At 37.8% G+C, this 16599-nt stretch overlaps 1 protein-coding gene across 2 annotated transcripts in view; it reads left to right on the top strand.

Annotated features, from left to right (window-relative positions):
- Positions 1-9833, top strand: part of GAPVD1 (GTPase activating protein and VPS9 domains 1) — a 3238556-nt gene extending 3228723 nt beyond the window's left edge. For both annotated transcript variants that reach the window (XM_044058337.1, XM_044058338.1), the window contains 2 exons: positions 8706-8903; positions 9523-9833. In XM_044058337.1, the coding sequence (XP_043914272.1) occupies positions 8706-8903; positions 9523-9663 (339 nt within the window). In that variant the 3' untranslated portion in view covers positions 9664-9833. The remainder of the gene's footprint in view (positions 1-8705; positions 8904-9522) is intronic.
- Positions 9834-16599: the final 6766 nt, after the last annotated feature.

Here is a 16599-nt window from a genome sequence, read left to right on the forward strand (position 1 = left end):
CTAACCTCTACCCAACTTGTCTTTACCCACCAACTAATATGCCAGCCAAACAGAAACCCAGCCCTACAACAATTACTCCAACCATATGCCAACACTCAACTCCAATCCTCACGCAAAACACTCTTCCAAGTATCGAAAAAGCAACAACAAAGCCGGGGCGCCCTCTACTCCCACCACATTTCTGAACTTTGGAACTCAATCCCCCAGCACATCCTAAATGCTACCAACCTACACCAATTCAAAACTCTGCTCAAAGACCACCTCACTAACAACTGGCTCTGCTCCTGCACCAAGCCAGGCTAATACCACATCAAATTTCATCCCCTAAATTTTAAAGTCTCCATGTAGACCCCACACCCAGTTTTTAACAAAACCTTTCAGCTACCTGCAATAAGAGTATAATTTAATAATCCAGTTTCTTTTGTAAGGGTATATATATATATATATATATATATATGTACATATATATATATATATATATATATATATATATGTACACGTATTAAAGTATACTCAAATGATCAACTAAAGATTGATCCCTGCCCTAAAAAATATATATATATATATATATATATATATATATATATATATATATATATATATATATCTATATAAAACACAACTGTAATGTAGTGTAATAACTTTTTCTTTTCACTAAAGTGCCTATTGCATATTCTGCTTTCTTTGTTGTCTCTAAATATCTCTGTTAAATTCTATGTAAAACCGACACTGTACCTGTCAGTGTTGTTGTTGTTTTATTGGAGCTTTTCTCCGTGGGCCTCCACTGAAAATGGCCTCACACCCAGATGGACTATCCTGGTCAACAAATGTAAAATAAATAAATAAATACTAGTTTTGATGGCAAAATATTGGGGGCACCACGAATTCACAAGTGGCCCCTTTAATTTCCGATTTTTTTTTTTTGAAGTTTTTTTTTTTTCTTTTGATGAATTTGTTCATGTCAAAATACCGAGCCATAATTTAATTTAATTTGCTGCAGAGTCGGATCGGTTCAGTCTGTGTAGTAAAGTAAAAGATCGGTCCAGTCTGGTAGTAAAGTAAAGCAATAAGTAGATAATGTAATAAAGCTGTAAGTACAGAATGACGTTTTGCATAGTAATGAATGCCAAGCAGATCGAAAGTTAGCAAGTTCAGTATCCTACTGAAATACCTTTGTTAAAGGGATAGGATTGAAATTGTCAAAGCTGTATTTCTAAGAATGTTTAAGCTATGTGTTGCACAATACAATAGGATTCTGCCAGTATATAGAAGGTCATAAATCTCTACTAAGCCTCACCTAATTCTTACATCTAACCTGACTTTCCCTCTCCCTCCTTAGATCCTGTACTTGACCGCTTCGGCCAACCCCAACCCCATTTGTAAGGCTCGCTACGCCAGAAAATTGCTGCATTAACAATAAATTACTTGGCAGCAGCATTAAAGTGTAACTCGGCAATCAAGGTTTTTCACAGGGGAACAAGGTTAATACCTTATTCTATGCGTTATCTGTGTATTTTAAAGACTGTAACCTGCTATACCTCCCCCGGGAACCAGACGCACTAGCTAGATATGCCTGGATCCCTATAGCTACTTTACAAGTTGGTATATTTTAAAAGTTTGTATCTTTTATAAGTTTGCCAGGACATAGAGTGAAGTTGACAAACTTTGCAGTTAAATACAGTGGAAAACTCACCCTAAAACGCTTACAAACTTACCCTGCAAGCTGTGCGCCTGTTCTTACAAGAACAACACATACTGATTGGCTCTGTAACAGCGAGGTCTGGTTGGGTCCCCGCTCCATTCGCCTCGCACAGCTCTGCTCGCTCCGCTCCCCTATGCTACCCCCAATTTCCACCCACCCCACATCATCTACATTTATTTGTGCTCCTTGTCACCTGACTACCTCCTTCCACCAATTACCTTCTACTGCCTACTGATGATACGCCTAGGTAATTACCCATACATTGTTACTCCTATCATTTAAACCACACCCTAAACCTCTGCTTACTTCTACATCTCTATACCATCTACTTCATAGTATACTCTAATATGTTTCACTCACTGTCTCTACTCTTATCACTCACTTCCTTAACCTACATTACAGCCTTACAAACATTCAACCCCTTAGACAAGAACTACTACCATGCAACACATACTTCAACACCTGCTAATACACACACTAATTTCACCATCTGTGCAACATTATTTAAGGATAACATAATTCTGTATACTAATAAGACTCATCTTCCAAATCCCTACTATGGAAAAACACCTTATATACTGTACAAAAGTATAGCACATACTATTAAGCACATAATAATTCTTACCGCTATACTTCTTATAGCAGGAGACATACACCCAAACCCAGGACCTTGCCCCACTACCCTAACAAGTAGGACTCAATCAGACCTACTGATCATTAACATCAATACCAGAAGTATCTCAAACAAACTCTCAGACTTACATGCACTCATTTCCCACCACTCCCCAGATATACTTACTATCTCAGAAACCTGGCTTAAACCCTCTATCCCAAATAATGAAGTTCTTCCACCAGGATACAATATTCTAAGGTTAGACAGAACTGGTAGGAAAGGAGGTGGAGTCGCTATTTTATTCAAAAATTCACTCCACCTCCAGCCAATTCAAACCCCCATACCCATATTTCAGAATGCTGAAATCTTAGGTGCTACTCTGTCTTTGAATAAAGAAAAACAAATTAACATTCTATGTAGTTATATCCCTTCTGGAAATAACTCCCGTACTATAGAAGAAATTCTTCAGTGGCTCACTCAAAACCTTCCTCACAAAACTATTTTACTAGGAGACCTAAACACTGACTGGTTAGCCTGCAACTCCAGTAACCCCTCCATTCAAATAAACCTCTATGGTTTCACCCAATTAATCCAAGAACCCACCAGAATTGGCAAAATGTCTCAAAGACGGTCTATTATTGACTGGACATGAGTGAACTGCCCCAAACATAATTACCACACAGGACTTCTACCAGATGGACTAAGTGACCATCTCCCTACTTTTTTCCTTGGGAAACATACCAACATCCCTAATCCTATAATCTGCAGATAGGTTAGGGATGACTGAAACCTAAACCCACAGGATCTAAATGACACTTTAAAATACTGCAACTGGGAACCACTTAAAACCTTAGACCTAGACCAAGCAGTTGGTTATTTCAATGAAACATTCACCAGAGTTCTAAATTCAATTGCCCCTATCAGAAAAATTAGAGTCAAAGCAAATTATGCCCCATGGTTGAGTAGAGACACTAGAGCCTTATTAAAATCTAGCAATAGGGCCTGGAAGCAATGGAAACAAGACAACTCCAACCTAAACAAACAAAACTATAAACAACTTGGAAACTTAGCCAAAAAACATACCAGACTAGACAAACAAAACTACTTCCTAACTCTACAAAATAAACACTCTAGAAACCCCCCATAATGTTGGCACACCTTAAACTCTTTACTAAAACCTGATAAAACGACTACCCCCCCATTAATAACGCCAATATTGCTTCCCAACTTAACCCTCATTTCATAAATTCTGTCCACAAACTGTCCTCCCAATTTGCTAAAACTAATAACCTACCCACTACTACTAAAAGTAACTCAAGTAACTCAACTAAACTCCCAGACAATACTCGCACCTTTACACTCTCACCTGTTCCTACTAGCAAGATTAAAAAAAACTCCTCTGTAAACTAAAACCTACAACTCTTGCAGCAGATGGTATTACCTGCAAACTTCTTAAAAACAGCAGCTGACTCCGTAGCTTACCCCATTTCAATCCTTATCAACCGATCAATCAAAGAATTCTATGTCCCCCATATATGGAAGATCTCTTACATCATACCATTACATAAAGGTGGAAACTCATATGACTTCTCCAGCTACCGGCCAATAGACATACACTCTCCCTTATCCAAGCTCTTAGAGAAATGTATTCATTCTCAGGTTATGCAGTTCTTAACTTCACATAATCTTCTCTCCTCTACTCAACATGGTTTTCGTCCACACCATAGCACAACTACTGCTCTTCTCTCTTTTACCAATCAGGTTAACCTGCACAGAAACAATAATAACTTCGTGTCTGCTATCTTCCTGGACCTTTCCAAAGCTTTTGACATGGTTTCATATCCCTTACTACTTGATACTCTTTCCTCCCTATCCTTCGACTCTCCTACTATCTCCTGGTTCAACAGCTATCTATTAGATAGACAGCAAGCTGGCCAATGGCAAACTGAACTATCACCCCTCCTCCCTACCTCTGTAGGTGTACCTCAGGGGTCAATACTTGGCCCACTATTGTTCTCTATTTTCACAAACAACCTACGCACCTCCTCCAAACAGACCACATTAATACAGTATGCAGGTGACTCAACACTTATCTGCGCAGCACCATCTCTTATCACCCTACAGAAGCTAGCCCAAGACTCCTCTTCCATAGAAGGTTGGATCACTGACATCCAACTGATTCTCAACCCTAATAAAACAAAACGTCTCTTGGCCCCTAATAAATCCAAATCCACTCCTCTAACCTTCTCAGTTACATCTCAAAGTGGCACAGTCATCTCTCCTACTACACACACAAAACTCTTAGGAATAGAAATAGATAAAAATCTGTTCTTTGATATTCATATAGCTCAGACTATACAGGAGGTTCACAAAAAATTGGTACTCTTTATAGACACAAACATTTTCTCACTGATAAAGCAAGAATCACCCTAGCCCAAACTCATCTGTTATCCACACTATTGTATGCTGCAACAATACTAACCCATATTAGAAATACAGACCTGGACAAAATTGAGAGCTGTTACAACAAAATTGCCAAATTTGCCAACAACTCGTCTTTCAGAAGCCATCATTGCCGCGTACTAACTGACCTTCAGTGGCTTGAATTCCCACAATAACTTACCTACCAACACCTTACTTGTGCTTTTAATATCCTCAACTAACCAAACAAGACTCCATCACTAAAACATTTGCTAACCCGCTACTCTTCCACGCGACCTCTTCGATCTTCTAATAAACCTTTCCTAAATATCACCATAGCCAACAATACTGCCGGCAAAGCTCTATACTCCCACAAAATAGCCAAATACTGGAATACTCTCCCTTCCAGCATAGTTACAACTACTGCTAACACTCTGTTCAAAACACTACTCAAAGTACATCTTTCAAACACTTGGATCTGTCCATGTATCACATAACTATCCACCTCTTATCTACTGGCACCACCTCTCTTTTCTCTGTTATTGACCCAAAGTTTAGTTTTGAAAAGTGTTGAAATGAATGTCTAACCTTGTAAAATATTTTTTTTATTTTTTTTGTGCACTGTCTTATATACTTCTAATATGTTAGCTGTTATCATCTTTGTCTTATACACTTTAAGTAACTGTGGAGCTTTTCTCCCCGGGCCTCCACTGAAAATGGACCTGTTCCAGTTGGATTATCCCAGTCAACAAATGTAAAATAAAATAAATTTATTCAGGCAGGTAAGACAAAAAAAGACTGCTGCATGTTTATTCAGAAAAAAAAAACTGCTGCATGTGTGAGAGAAATGGGCAAATGTGCAATCCTTGGGTATAACTGGTGGTTAGTGTTACTCAGACTCGCTCTGTACCTTGGGTACAAGGAGCAATAGCCTAAATTCTCTACCCGTACCTCCACCACCACTTGTGATTCAAGGAGTTAAGTCCTCAGTTAGTTCTCAACTGTCCAAAGTTTTACGGAATGTTTGGCTCATACTTTTGGTCTGTTCCTCTTAAAATTTGTGATTTTCTGGCAAATCAGTGAGAATTGAATTCACTAAATAATGATAGCCTTTTAAGTTTCAGTCTTCTTATCTTTTAGGAAATGCATGGTAACACAAAACATTTTATTCTAGCAACTTTTCTAAGATTATACAAGCAATGTTTAAAATGTGTTCTTGGTTTAGGGCCTTTGCCCCCCCCCCCCCCCCCAAATAAATGTTGGCTTTTTCCAGATTTCTTGTGCTGCATAGTTCTTCAGGGGGAGAGAAGTTTAGTGCTGCTTATGCCAAGTCAGTTTGTGGTGTTAGTAGCACAAAAGGTAGAATACTTGCTTTTTATGCAGAAGGCTGTGGGTTCTTCTCCCACAGTATGTAGATAGATTGATGATACTGTACTGTGTTGTACTTTTAAAGGAGGTGGATTCTGCAGTCCTGAGAATGTCCTCTTTTTTGGAGATATCTAGTAACTATGAACTTATCAGTTTGCCATCAATTCCCTGTTGCAGTATTACTAGTTTCTTTTTTTTAATGTAACATAGACAATTTATTCCTCAAGGCAACAGGCACTTTATTTGTAGATGAAACATAAAGTTGTTTGCTAGCAGCAAGCAACCTCTTCATTAGTTACAGATCTCTTTAATGTGGAATTATTTAGATGACTTTTACTTCTGCAGAGATTGTGCATATTTACTGATACTGGTGGATTGTAAAAGTTTGAGTAGACTTTTATGATGGAAAAGTTCTGATTTGGGCAGTTTTGTCACTATTGGTTCATGTATTTTATTTCATTGCTTTTTGGAAAAATGTTCAAAACAATAAATTTAACACGGACATGTAACATTTAATACAATCAGGAGGCTGTATCAAAGAACACATGTATGTTTCATGTACAAGTAGCCTATGATTTGAAAACAGCCCAAAGGTAATCTATCCGCCACTGGCCAGATGCATTTTTCTTTGAATGTGGGTTTCAATGAATTTGAGTTTCAAGGGCAGAGACGTTTTAATGCTAAGTCTATTTTCATTGCGAGACTGTATTGCTTTATTTCGCAGATGTCTATTAGTGTTTGTGCTATAAAATGTAAAATAAAAGTTTTAAATTAAATCTAAATAATCATTGTAGAAGTAAAGCAGAATGCACATTATGGTGTTTATGGTAAATGGGGGTGAAATAGCCAAGTAATGGGACATGAGAATGGCTGCAGCATGGAGGGCTGTGTATGGGGGACCCTCATTCAACCATGATTTTGAGTGGAGAAGGGCAGCCATCTCAAAGGCAGCTCTGGGTGGCACAAAATCTAGCTACGCCACTGATCAGTAGGCCATAGAGAATGACTGTTGGAGGTCCTAGCAAACTGTAATATTTTTTTGCTAAGAATAGAATATTGCCTACCATTAAATGCCCTACTTTTACCACAAACCCCCCATACTGCAAGTCACCAAAAACAAATTCATAAGGTTCATCATCTTCTCCCTTCCCAGTGAATATCATTGCTACACATTAAAAAAAAAAGGGTTACCGTTTACAAGGTCTGGGCTCTGGGGCCATATTTTGGTTGTCTGTTCTTTAGTTTGCATTTGAAAGTCGGTATCCCACAATGCCGTTGGAGTGGGTGGGGTTACATAATTATGTATGTACATTTTATGTTAATCAGCATACAGATTTGTACTCGTTTTCCATGGGTCTGTCCAGATTTTTGATGTTCCTAGGTTGAGAGGTATGTTCCAAAGGTATGGTATATCCTTTAGGATGGGTATCTATCCTTCAAACAGTTCCTGTTTATACTGAGATGTTAACTTGTGGTGGTCCTACTTCTAAAAACATGCAAGAGTTCAAGCAGGATATTGTTAGTTTGTATTATGTTAAGTGCTGTATTTTTTTAAGCATTAGTAATTTTGTCATTTGGTGGCTAGGAAACTTGCAAGACTAGAAACAGTTTTGAGCAGATGTTTCTAGTTGAAATTATTCATCTCAATGTCACAATTTCTCCATTTTTTAATACTCTGTGCAGACAAATTCAGTCTCCACAGAGCTGTCAACAGTGAGGCACCAGCCTGTCTGATTTGACATTATTTTTGTTAGTTAAAGCTGAAAACTTTTTTTTGCTGTTGCATATCAGATTCTGCACTGCCAGACATATGTAGAATATCCAGAGTATTACCTAATTTTTCATCTCTTCCTTATAGAATTTGTGGGTTTCTGTCAAATCATTGAGGATGGAACTCATTAAATAGTAACATAAATAGTAATAGTGTTTCAGACTTCATATTATTAAGAAAATCCATGGTAATACAAAAAGTGTTGTGCTTGCAACTTTCTAAGTTTATAAGAGCAAGAATTCTCACAGCAAGAGATTGAGTTATGCTGCTGTGTAATGTAATCATAATGCAAATGACTTTAAGAATGTTAATAATTATCTGTTTTAAAGAGAAGCCCAAGAGACTACTGGTGTCTGATCGAGTTATTACTGCAGTTTCTAATTTGTGTTGCTCAGCGGTCTCTCTTTTCTCAGTTTCACTCTAAAAAATTGGATAAATGAATTTTGTTTATTCTTTGTAAGCAGACTTAAAACAGCTGTTTACTTCAGAAGAGGGCTAAACTTGATTGTATTAAATGCAGTGCCAGTCCTGCAAATTTTGCTACATGTAAGCATCTATGACTGTCAAGTTGCATCAGTAACTGCTTTTCTGGGAATATTGATATTTTCATTTGGAAGGGGGTACAGCTGCAGCACAGCAACCTGCATTCTTCTGTACAAACTTGACTGTACTTAAACTGCAGACATCTGAGATGCAGTATTGTAAAATTCAGCTTCCTAGCATTTTTAAAGGCATGTATTAACCTTGTATTTTATAAGGGTTAACTGTCACAAACCCCCGTTGTGTTATGCAGAAGTTTGGAGCTGACACTGTTAATGTCCTTACTGCAGGTGTATTTGAAGGAGGCTCCTTGGCCATCTGCACAAGCTGAAATTCGAACAATCAGCGCTTACAAGACCCCGAGGGATAAGGTGCAATGTATTTTGCGAATGTGCTCTACCATTATGAATCTGCTGAGCCTAGCCAACGAAAACTCTGTCCCTGGGGCTGATGACTTTGTCCCTGTTCTTGTCTTTGTTCTGATTAAGGTAAGGTTGCTATTGTATTCTTTAAAAGCTTGTATTTAAATGAGCTGATGTCTTATAAAAACAAGTTTGTCAGTCTTTTTAAAGTAGAAGGCAGTTTACCATTCATTAGTAAAAGTTAAGATGGTTAAATTCTAATGTGAAGTTACTTATACAGATCCTCATCTTAAGATGGACAAGTGTAAGTGCATTTTGTTGTATTGTACTCTAGTGCCAGTCAAACTGCAATTGCAGATGCACTGTTTTGCAGATTGTTTGAGCTGTTGTATTGTTAGCAGAAGAATGAAGCAAGCACAGTTTTTCAGATGGGTAGCAACAAATCTATTCAGAAGAATTTGAGTCATGTCTTTATATTTTGGCTTGTGATGATTACTTCAGCATAATACCAACTGCAAACTTGACATTATAAATACTCTGCATTCATTCCTTCTGGACCCAGAATACATAATATCTTTATTCTCACATCTTGTACTTGACAAGCTGTATTTCACATAGATGTTAAGAGTATCTGTAAATAATGGGTTTTGTATTAACCTTTTTTCTGCTCTGGGATGTAGTAATGTGCAACATTCAGTTTTACTGATGGCTTTGTAACTGTAGCTTTGCTGTCTTGTACCCTTAGGCTAACCCACCTTGCCTTCTGTCTACTGTTCAGTACATCAATAATTTCTATGCCAGCCGGTTGAGTGGAGAAGAGTCCTATTGGTGGATGCAGTTCACAGCAGCAGTTGAATTCATTAAAACCATTGATGATCGCAAGTGATGCAGAACACCACCTGCATGGGCAGACTGTTAGGAAACGGAAAGAGTGTACATTAACTGTGTAGGCATTTAGAAGAAAGTTGTTTTTTATCTTGTATAATAATTGTTTATAGAGTGGAGGCATTTATAAAGTTACATGGAGTCATTACTAAACTAAGTAATAAATCTTAACAGGTGTCATTGTTCCTTTACATCTGACTGGTTTGCACTGCAATACAAAAGGGACCATGCATCTTCAGGGATATATCAGAACCCCAAAACCAGCACTTCTTAGCATTTGTAGGTTCAGATTCTTTAGTTATATAAGGCAAATTTACTTTTTATTTATAGCAGACTTAACCTTTCCTTGTATTTGCTTGTAAGTGCTAAGACCTGTGCTAACCTTCCCATACTTTGCCTAAGTTCTAAAGGGCAACTTTAGCTAGCATAGTGCAACTGTTGCGATTCAGACAAGAAACTGCCATCTAGGTGACATCTTTTTGTTAATTTATTATTAGCAAGTATCTCAAATGCCATTACTTTTGGTCATTACTTCCTGCTGACAGTGTAATGTGCACTCATTTCTGAAAGGCACTTGAAAGCCTTAAGAACTTTTCCTTTGTATTTTCATCATCTCTGTGTGCTCTTAAGACGGATGTAGGCTGCCAGGATCCAATTAAATTGACATGTCTTCATGATCTAATAGTCAATTGACGTTCCATCTGGTTGTGATGATTCTGTTGTGAAATGCAGAAGCACATATAAGTGGCATACTGTCATGCATTGATTTTTCTTCTAGACTGATGAACCTGCAGGGTAAGATTGTTAGTTACCTAAAAGTAACAGCAAGGTAACATAATTTAGTGAGTAGGTTAGACACAAAGGTGCGAAAAGGGGACAGTGACTCTAGCATAAATCATTGATTAAAATATGAATATTGTTTAACTGTTGTATATTCAGGGAGATGAATTTAATGTTGCATATACAGTGAGGGGAAGCTCTGCTTTCTTTGCTGAAAACTAATTGTCTCTGTTAAGGAGAATGGGCAGATGCACGTGGAAAATATATACATGGCAGCAAGTACCATCCTTAGTAAAATGAGAGCTGATGTTATTTGAGTCTTCTAATATGGCCATTTGAATTCAGAATTACAGTTTTACATCTAAAAGATGCAGCATGTCGCTATTAGTACAAGGTGATGTAAATACACTGTTTTGAAATGTGACTCCAAAGTACCTGTACTAGTCCTGACATGAAGGTCTTAACCAGGTCTAAAAATATATTAGAGTACTTCTGATGTTCATTGTGCATTCTGATTTTTAAGATTGTAGAGAAGTGTCATTGCACATGTTACACTCCTCAGTAGCATATGAGGTAGTGCCATGCATCAGTGTGGTGCTGCACTCCAAGTCCAGCACTTTGTCAGCCATTAAATTGCATGTGTCAGCACCACAGGCTCTGTTACAAAGCATTTTGTAATCCCTTTCATTTACAGTCCTGAAAATAGTAGTGAACACTGAATCTTGTGTTGAGCTGTGTGGAATATGGTATAACTACAGATTGTTATGCTCTTCCTGATAGCAAAATAATAGTTATTTTTTATAGATAGAGACTTTGTCTGATCCTACCACATGTTTGAAATTTGCCAAATTGTTTTTGCTGTATCTTTTCTATAGGGATCTGAGCAGGTATAGAGAGTCTTTAAGTAACTCGCAGTCCTTGTAACAGAAATTTTATTTATTTTTACCATGCAACATTTAGATTTAAATTTCAACCTTTCTTAATATTTGATTATATGATTTTACATTATTTACCAGAGAACTGTAAATGACTTCTATGTATAAATGTTTTTGGAATTTAATGACTGCACAAGGAAACTGGTTATTTGCTAGTTTTCATTCAGTAATGATGTTTTATGTTGAATGAACAAATTTGTCCTTGAAAGAATTGCATTTCATTTGGAAATGTAATTTCTCTTATTGAAAAGGGTGTTAAAAGTGGGCAATTTTGAAGTAGCAGCTGGAAAGGAAGACTGCACAGAAACATTTTAAATAGCAGTGTATTAACAGTGCTAATAGATTTTATACTTCAAATTTAGGCTTTGAAGAATTAGCGAAGAAAGCCTCAGGAGCAGAACATTATGTGAAATGCATAATTCAGGGTTTGCATGTGCCTTTAAGTGAAGGAGCAGTGTGACCTGTTTCTTGACAAAGATCTTGATTATATTTAGAACATTTCACAGAGATTCTGAGAGCGTTGCACATTTTACATCTTGTTAGAATGTTGGCATTTGTACAGAGTTTGTAACAGTTATATAAAAAGTGCCGCTCAGTGTAGTTGTCTGTCATGATTTCTATTTTACTGTGTGTGTATGTGTGTTATGTAATTTCATCTGCCATGCTCCATGATTATACAAAATTTTTTCATAGCAGTCCACGTGGGGCTGCTGCCTACAGTGTCTTCATCCCAGTACTTGTAAACATGAGCAGTGCTATTCCCTCTTCTGTTCTGACACTGGTGTGTGTGCTGACTTTACTGGAGGCTGTCCTAATAACTATATATGTATATATTTTGCCTTTCTTTAAGGCCAGAGATAAAGAATGCATTCATAGTGGGGGAAGGAATTTTGCAGCCTCTATCCTACAATAGCCCCTTTCAAAAGTATGTCAGTATTCCTTCTTATCGTTTATACTTTTCTATTCTGGAAGTATTTACACTGTTGTCACTTTTCCAGTCTTTCATGTAGAAATGTATTCTTCCAATTTATGCACAGCTGAAGAGAAAACTTATTATGTTGTGGGTTATCAGCACTGGCCTCCATTGTCAATATAGCTTTTATTCAGCAATTTGTTCCACAGCAGGAGCTTACACTATTAGATATTGCTTCTTTACCCTTGTCAAGTTTCATTTTGTCCCACCTCTTTTGCATACTCTTAAAATCTGACTTCATTGCTCATTACTTTTCTGAATGTAAGTGAAAAGAACTTACATTCTACTCTCTTGTTACACATCATGGCAACAGTACTGATACAGTCCCCTGAAGAGGCCATAACTAGACACAAACTTTTATTTTTTGTTTGTTCGCCATTTTGGCATTCCTGCATTAACTGCCTTTCCTGACATGTTGAGTAAGTGCCTGTTGTAGGTCAGTTATGCCATGCGCAAATAATTTGATGAACCTTTGTCATATTTCTCAGATTTATCTTTCTGAACTGCCATTTCTTCATTTGTTAATAAGGTAGCTTATTTAGGTGTAGTATTTCTTATCAAACATATTCCCTTTCCTTTGTCAAAGAATCCAAGAAGATGGAACTGGATCTATCATTTTTTTGAGATATTTTGAACCATATTATGGATAACTCTACTAGGGTATCAGAGCAACTACCATTGAACTCTTGTTATATAAAAAACAGTACTGACTCGAGTCTCTGTATTCTGCTGTAGCTGTTAAGCATAAAGTTCTAAATATCAGCTGGTTAGATTTTCAAGATCTTTGATTTGTGACATTTAGAATATTTCAGATGTCCGGTAGGCTTCTGGTAAATTCCAGTCACAATAGAATTACATGGTACTATTCTGAGCTTTCCAGGTCCTTTTGAGCATCTTGAAATCTGCTATAGTTCATGTTGGATAACTACTTTTAATCCCGCAAACTGTTGAAATAAGTAGACTTACACTGTTTTATGAAAAGGGCAGCTTAACCATCTGTCATTCTGTAACAGCCCTCTACACTTGTTCTTTGAAGTTCCTTTGTAGGACTTACTTGCTTTTGGCTTGTTTGTACTACTACTGTTTAGCAAACGCTTAGAAGAAATGACATCAGCCCACCAGAGTTATCACCTATTTTTATAGTATGCCTGGAGCGTTGTTCTTTCTAAGTGTAGTTAAGGAACATTTTTCTGATGACCTGAGAAGGTAATGTGTGGCTGCTTCATTTTCTGGCTTAAATGTGCCCTGATTTCATCTCTTTGGCAGTGATACTTGGTAGCTTCAGGGCTGCAGAAGGGTAATAACCTTTTTTTTTTGCCTTCCTCTCCTTTGCCGACATTCTTCACAGCTGTCCCAATGACCCACATCCTATTCTGAGTCTAGCAGTACTCCAGTTCTGTCCCTGGTCCAGTGTCAGATTTACTCTGAAGCCAGTGAGAAGCCTAGGGGCATCATGGGGAGTCTGCTGTCCGTCTTCTAGCTGTTACATATATAAAACCTACCCACTCCCCTTCCTCCCTCCTACAGTCATGAACACATGTTTGAGGGCAGTTCCCCTCTTTGAACCACACTTCTCCGTAGGGAGTGTCATTGCCCCCTTCCTTGCCATCTAGACTTCATATTGTCACTTGTACCATTATTAGCATGTATACTATAGTCTATGATTCCTGTAGTTCCTTTTCTTTTGCAGTGTATTTCTTTGCAGTACTGTCTTTGGTGTGAGCCATTTTAGACTACATTGTAGCCCATGTAGAATATTTGTTCATTTTATTATGACATATTGTCTTTTTAAAACTTGATGCCCATGATTTATTCTGTGTTTTGAACCAAGATTTTATTTGGAGTAGTTGGTACTACCTCCTGTTAAACCATCAGGTGGTCTGTCTGCTGTGAGAATTACAGACATGGATTTCTGGTTTTGGGTTCTTCAGGCACATAATATATTGCATACTAATTTCCATTTATTTTCTGTGGAGATAGCTGGCTTGCTCTTTAAAAAAAGTATTTTGAGGCATATCATCATAGATTATTGTAAAGTATTGCTTCTTATTGTGTAACTAGTAATGTACATATCATGCAGTGGCAGTTGGTGCTCTATTCAGACTCTGCTTTACCTGGTAAAAAGGGCATTACTATTTTAAGAGCCATTAGTGCACTTGGTTAGCATATTTTATTAAAATAAAATAAAAAAATGAAAAAAGAGGACCTGCAGAGGAACTCCCCAGTGCTGTTCATGTCATTTGCACCAAAGGTTAATTACATTTTACCCTTATTCTGGAATTTGTATGCAAGTAAGAATTTCAGATGTCTGTTCATACTCCTATGGAAAACTGCAATATGAATGTTATCTCTTGAAAGAGTTATCAGCTTTAAGCTATCTCCTGTTACCCTTCACAGTAGCCTTGAGCTTATTGGATTCCTACATTGCTTGACCCAGATGTATGTAAATTCATGCATATGCCTGTATCCTCTGAGCTGCAGTGCACACAAAGTTTTGGTGGATGGTGCATCCTCAGTTCTTTGTACTGCCTCAAAGATGCTTTGTAATGGAAAGTTTGAATGGAGGTCTGATTAGTTGCACAGTTCCATTTGATCTGAAGGAGTGAGTTTGTTTTCTGAAAGCATTTTTTTCTTCAAAGTAGACCGTAACCTTCGAACAGACACTTGAAAATGATTGTGCACAACAGGAAAGTGGATCTGGAGGCTACTGGTTGCCATCTACCTTTTTGTAAGGTGGTACAATGGTGTTCCTTGGGATTAGGCCAGTGAATGAATCTCAGTACCCTGCTCTGTTTGTAGCAAGGAGCTATTATGTGAGGAGAGACGATCTATGATGTGAAGTGCATATTCCAGTCTTCAGGTGTTCCAATTCTTGTCTTTACTGTCACTGTTTTAGTTTGTTACAGAGTTTAGCTTAAATTTATTCCCCAAAGAGCTAGAACAGCTGCTTAAGAACCTGCGGTAACAGATACTGTTAAGGGATATTTCTTCATGTGGTGTTAATCCATTTTTTTTTCCATACTTCTCTCCACGCTGGCATTTCTGTTGCTCCAGCCATTTACTAACTGCATGTATCTCCCCTTTTCTGCGGATTCTTTGTTGAGATCCCATTCCTGTCCGGTCTTTATGGAGCAGTATGAACAGAGTGAGTTCCTCTGTACTTGTATGACTTGTCAGCAGTGACTATTTGTTCTAGACCCCCAAAAAACACACATATTACTGTAGACAGAGCTTTCTTATGATTCAGTTATCTGGCAAAGTGACTTTATAAATGAAAGTTGCATGGGGATTTGTTGAAAAAGGAAGTGACTGCACAACTGGGCAGAGCTTATTAAGTTGTACAGATCTGTTACCCAGAAGTCTGTTTTAGTAAGATACAGTAGTTGTATGTATACTTTGTTTTGTAAGAACTGAAAAACTTCTCTCATTTCTGACTTAGGGTAATACCATTAAGTCTGGCACCACATATTCAGCCCTTAGTCCTAGTCATATTATTTCATAGTGATGTCCCTCTGTCTTTCACTTCATTTGGTAGTTACTGGACAGTTTAAGACTTAAGTTTTGTGGATATTGAATTTCCCATGTTTGGTATTGAAGGTGGGCCTAGGTTATGGTCAGTTCAGGTTTCATTTCGTGTGGGGGTTTTTTGCCTGAAAAAGTGGAATTATCCAGTGTTAGGGACACACGAAGCATCTTGGATATCTGTACCCAGCTTTGTCCTCTGAGCTCTTTTATACTTTTACTCATGGTCTGTTCTACCCGCGGTGGTGGTGCTGCGGTAGCATTGTCGCCTCAGTAAGTCGCTGTCCAGTTCGATTCTTAGCTAGAAAGTCTTCTGCGTGGAGACATGTGTGAATGGGCATACCTTCGTTGAAGGTTGTGCGTCAGGGCTGGTAACTCGGCACGTAAAAATCAACTACCAATCATTAGTGGACTGGAGTTCCACTGTGGCGACCCCTAACCGGGAAAAGCCGAAAGACACAACAACAACTACTCATGGTCTGTTCTGGAGGCAGTTCCTAGAATATTCATAGTGTGTCTGTATTCCCCTAAGACAAGAGAACTATCAGTTTAGGACTTGACTTTTTTCTCCTATGGCTTAAACTGTCATGCCTGAGTTTTTCCCTATACCTCAGTGTCAAGCATTGCAAGTGAACATCACCACGCCATTGTGCCAACAAGCTGACCTTTAGTTATGATTTTATTGAAAGCATTTTTCACCTTACCTGGTTATCCAGATGTGGTTATT

This window comes from Protopterus annectens, chromosome 16.part0, assembly GCF_019279795.1.
Source record: "Protopterus annectens isolate FY-2018-M chromosome 16.part0, PAN1.0, whole genome shotgun sequence".
NCBI classification, from domain to species: domain Eukaryota; kingdom Metazoa; phylum Chordata; order Ceratodontiformes; family Protopteridae; genus Protopterus; species Protopterus annectens.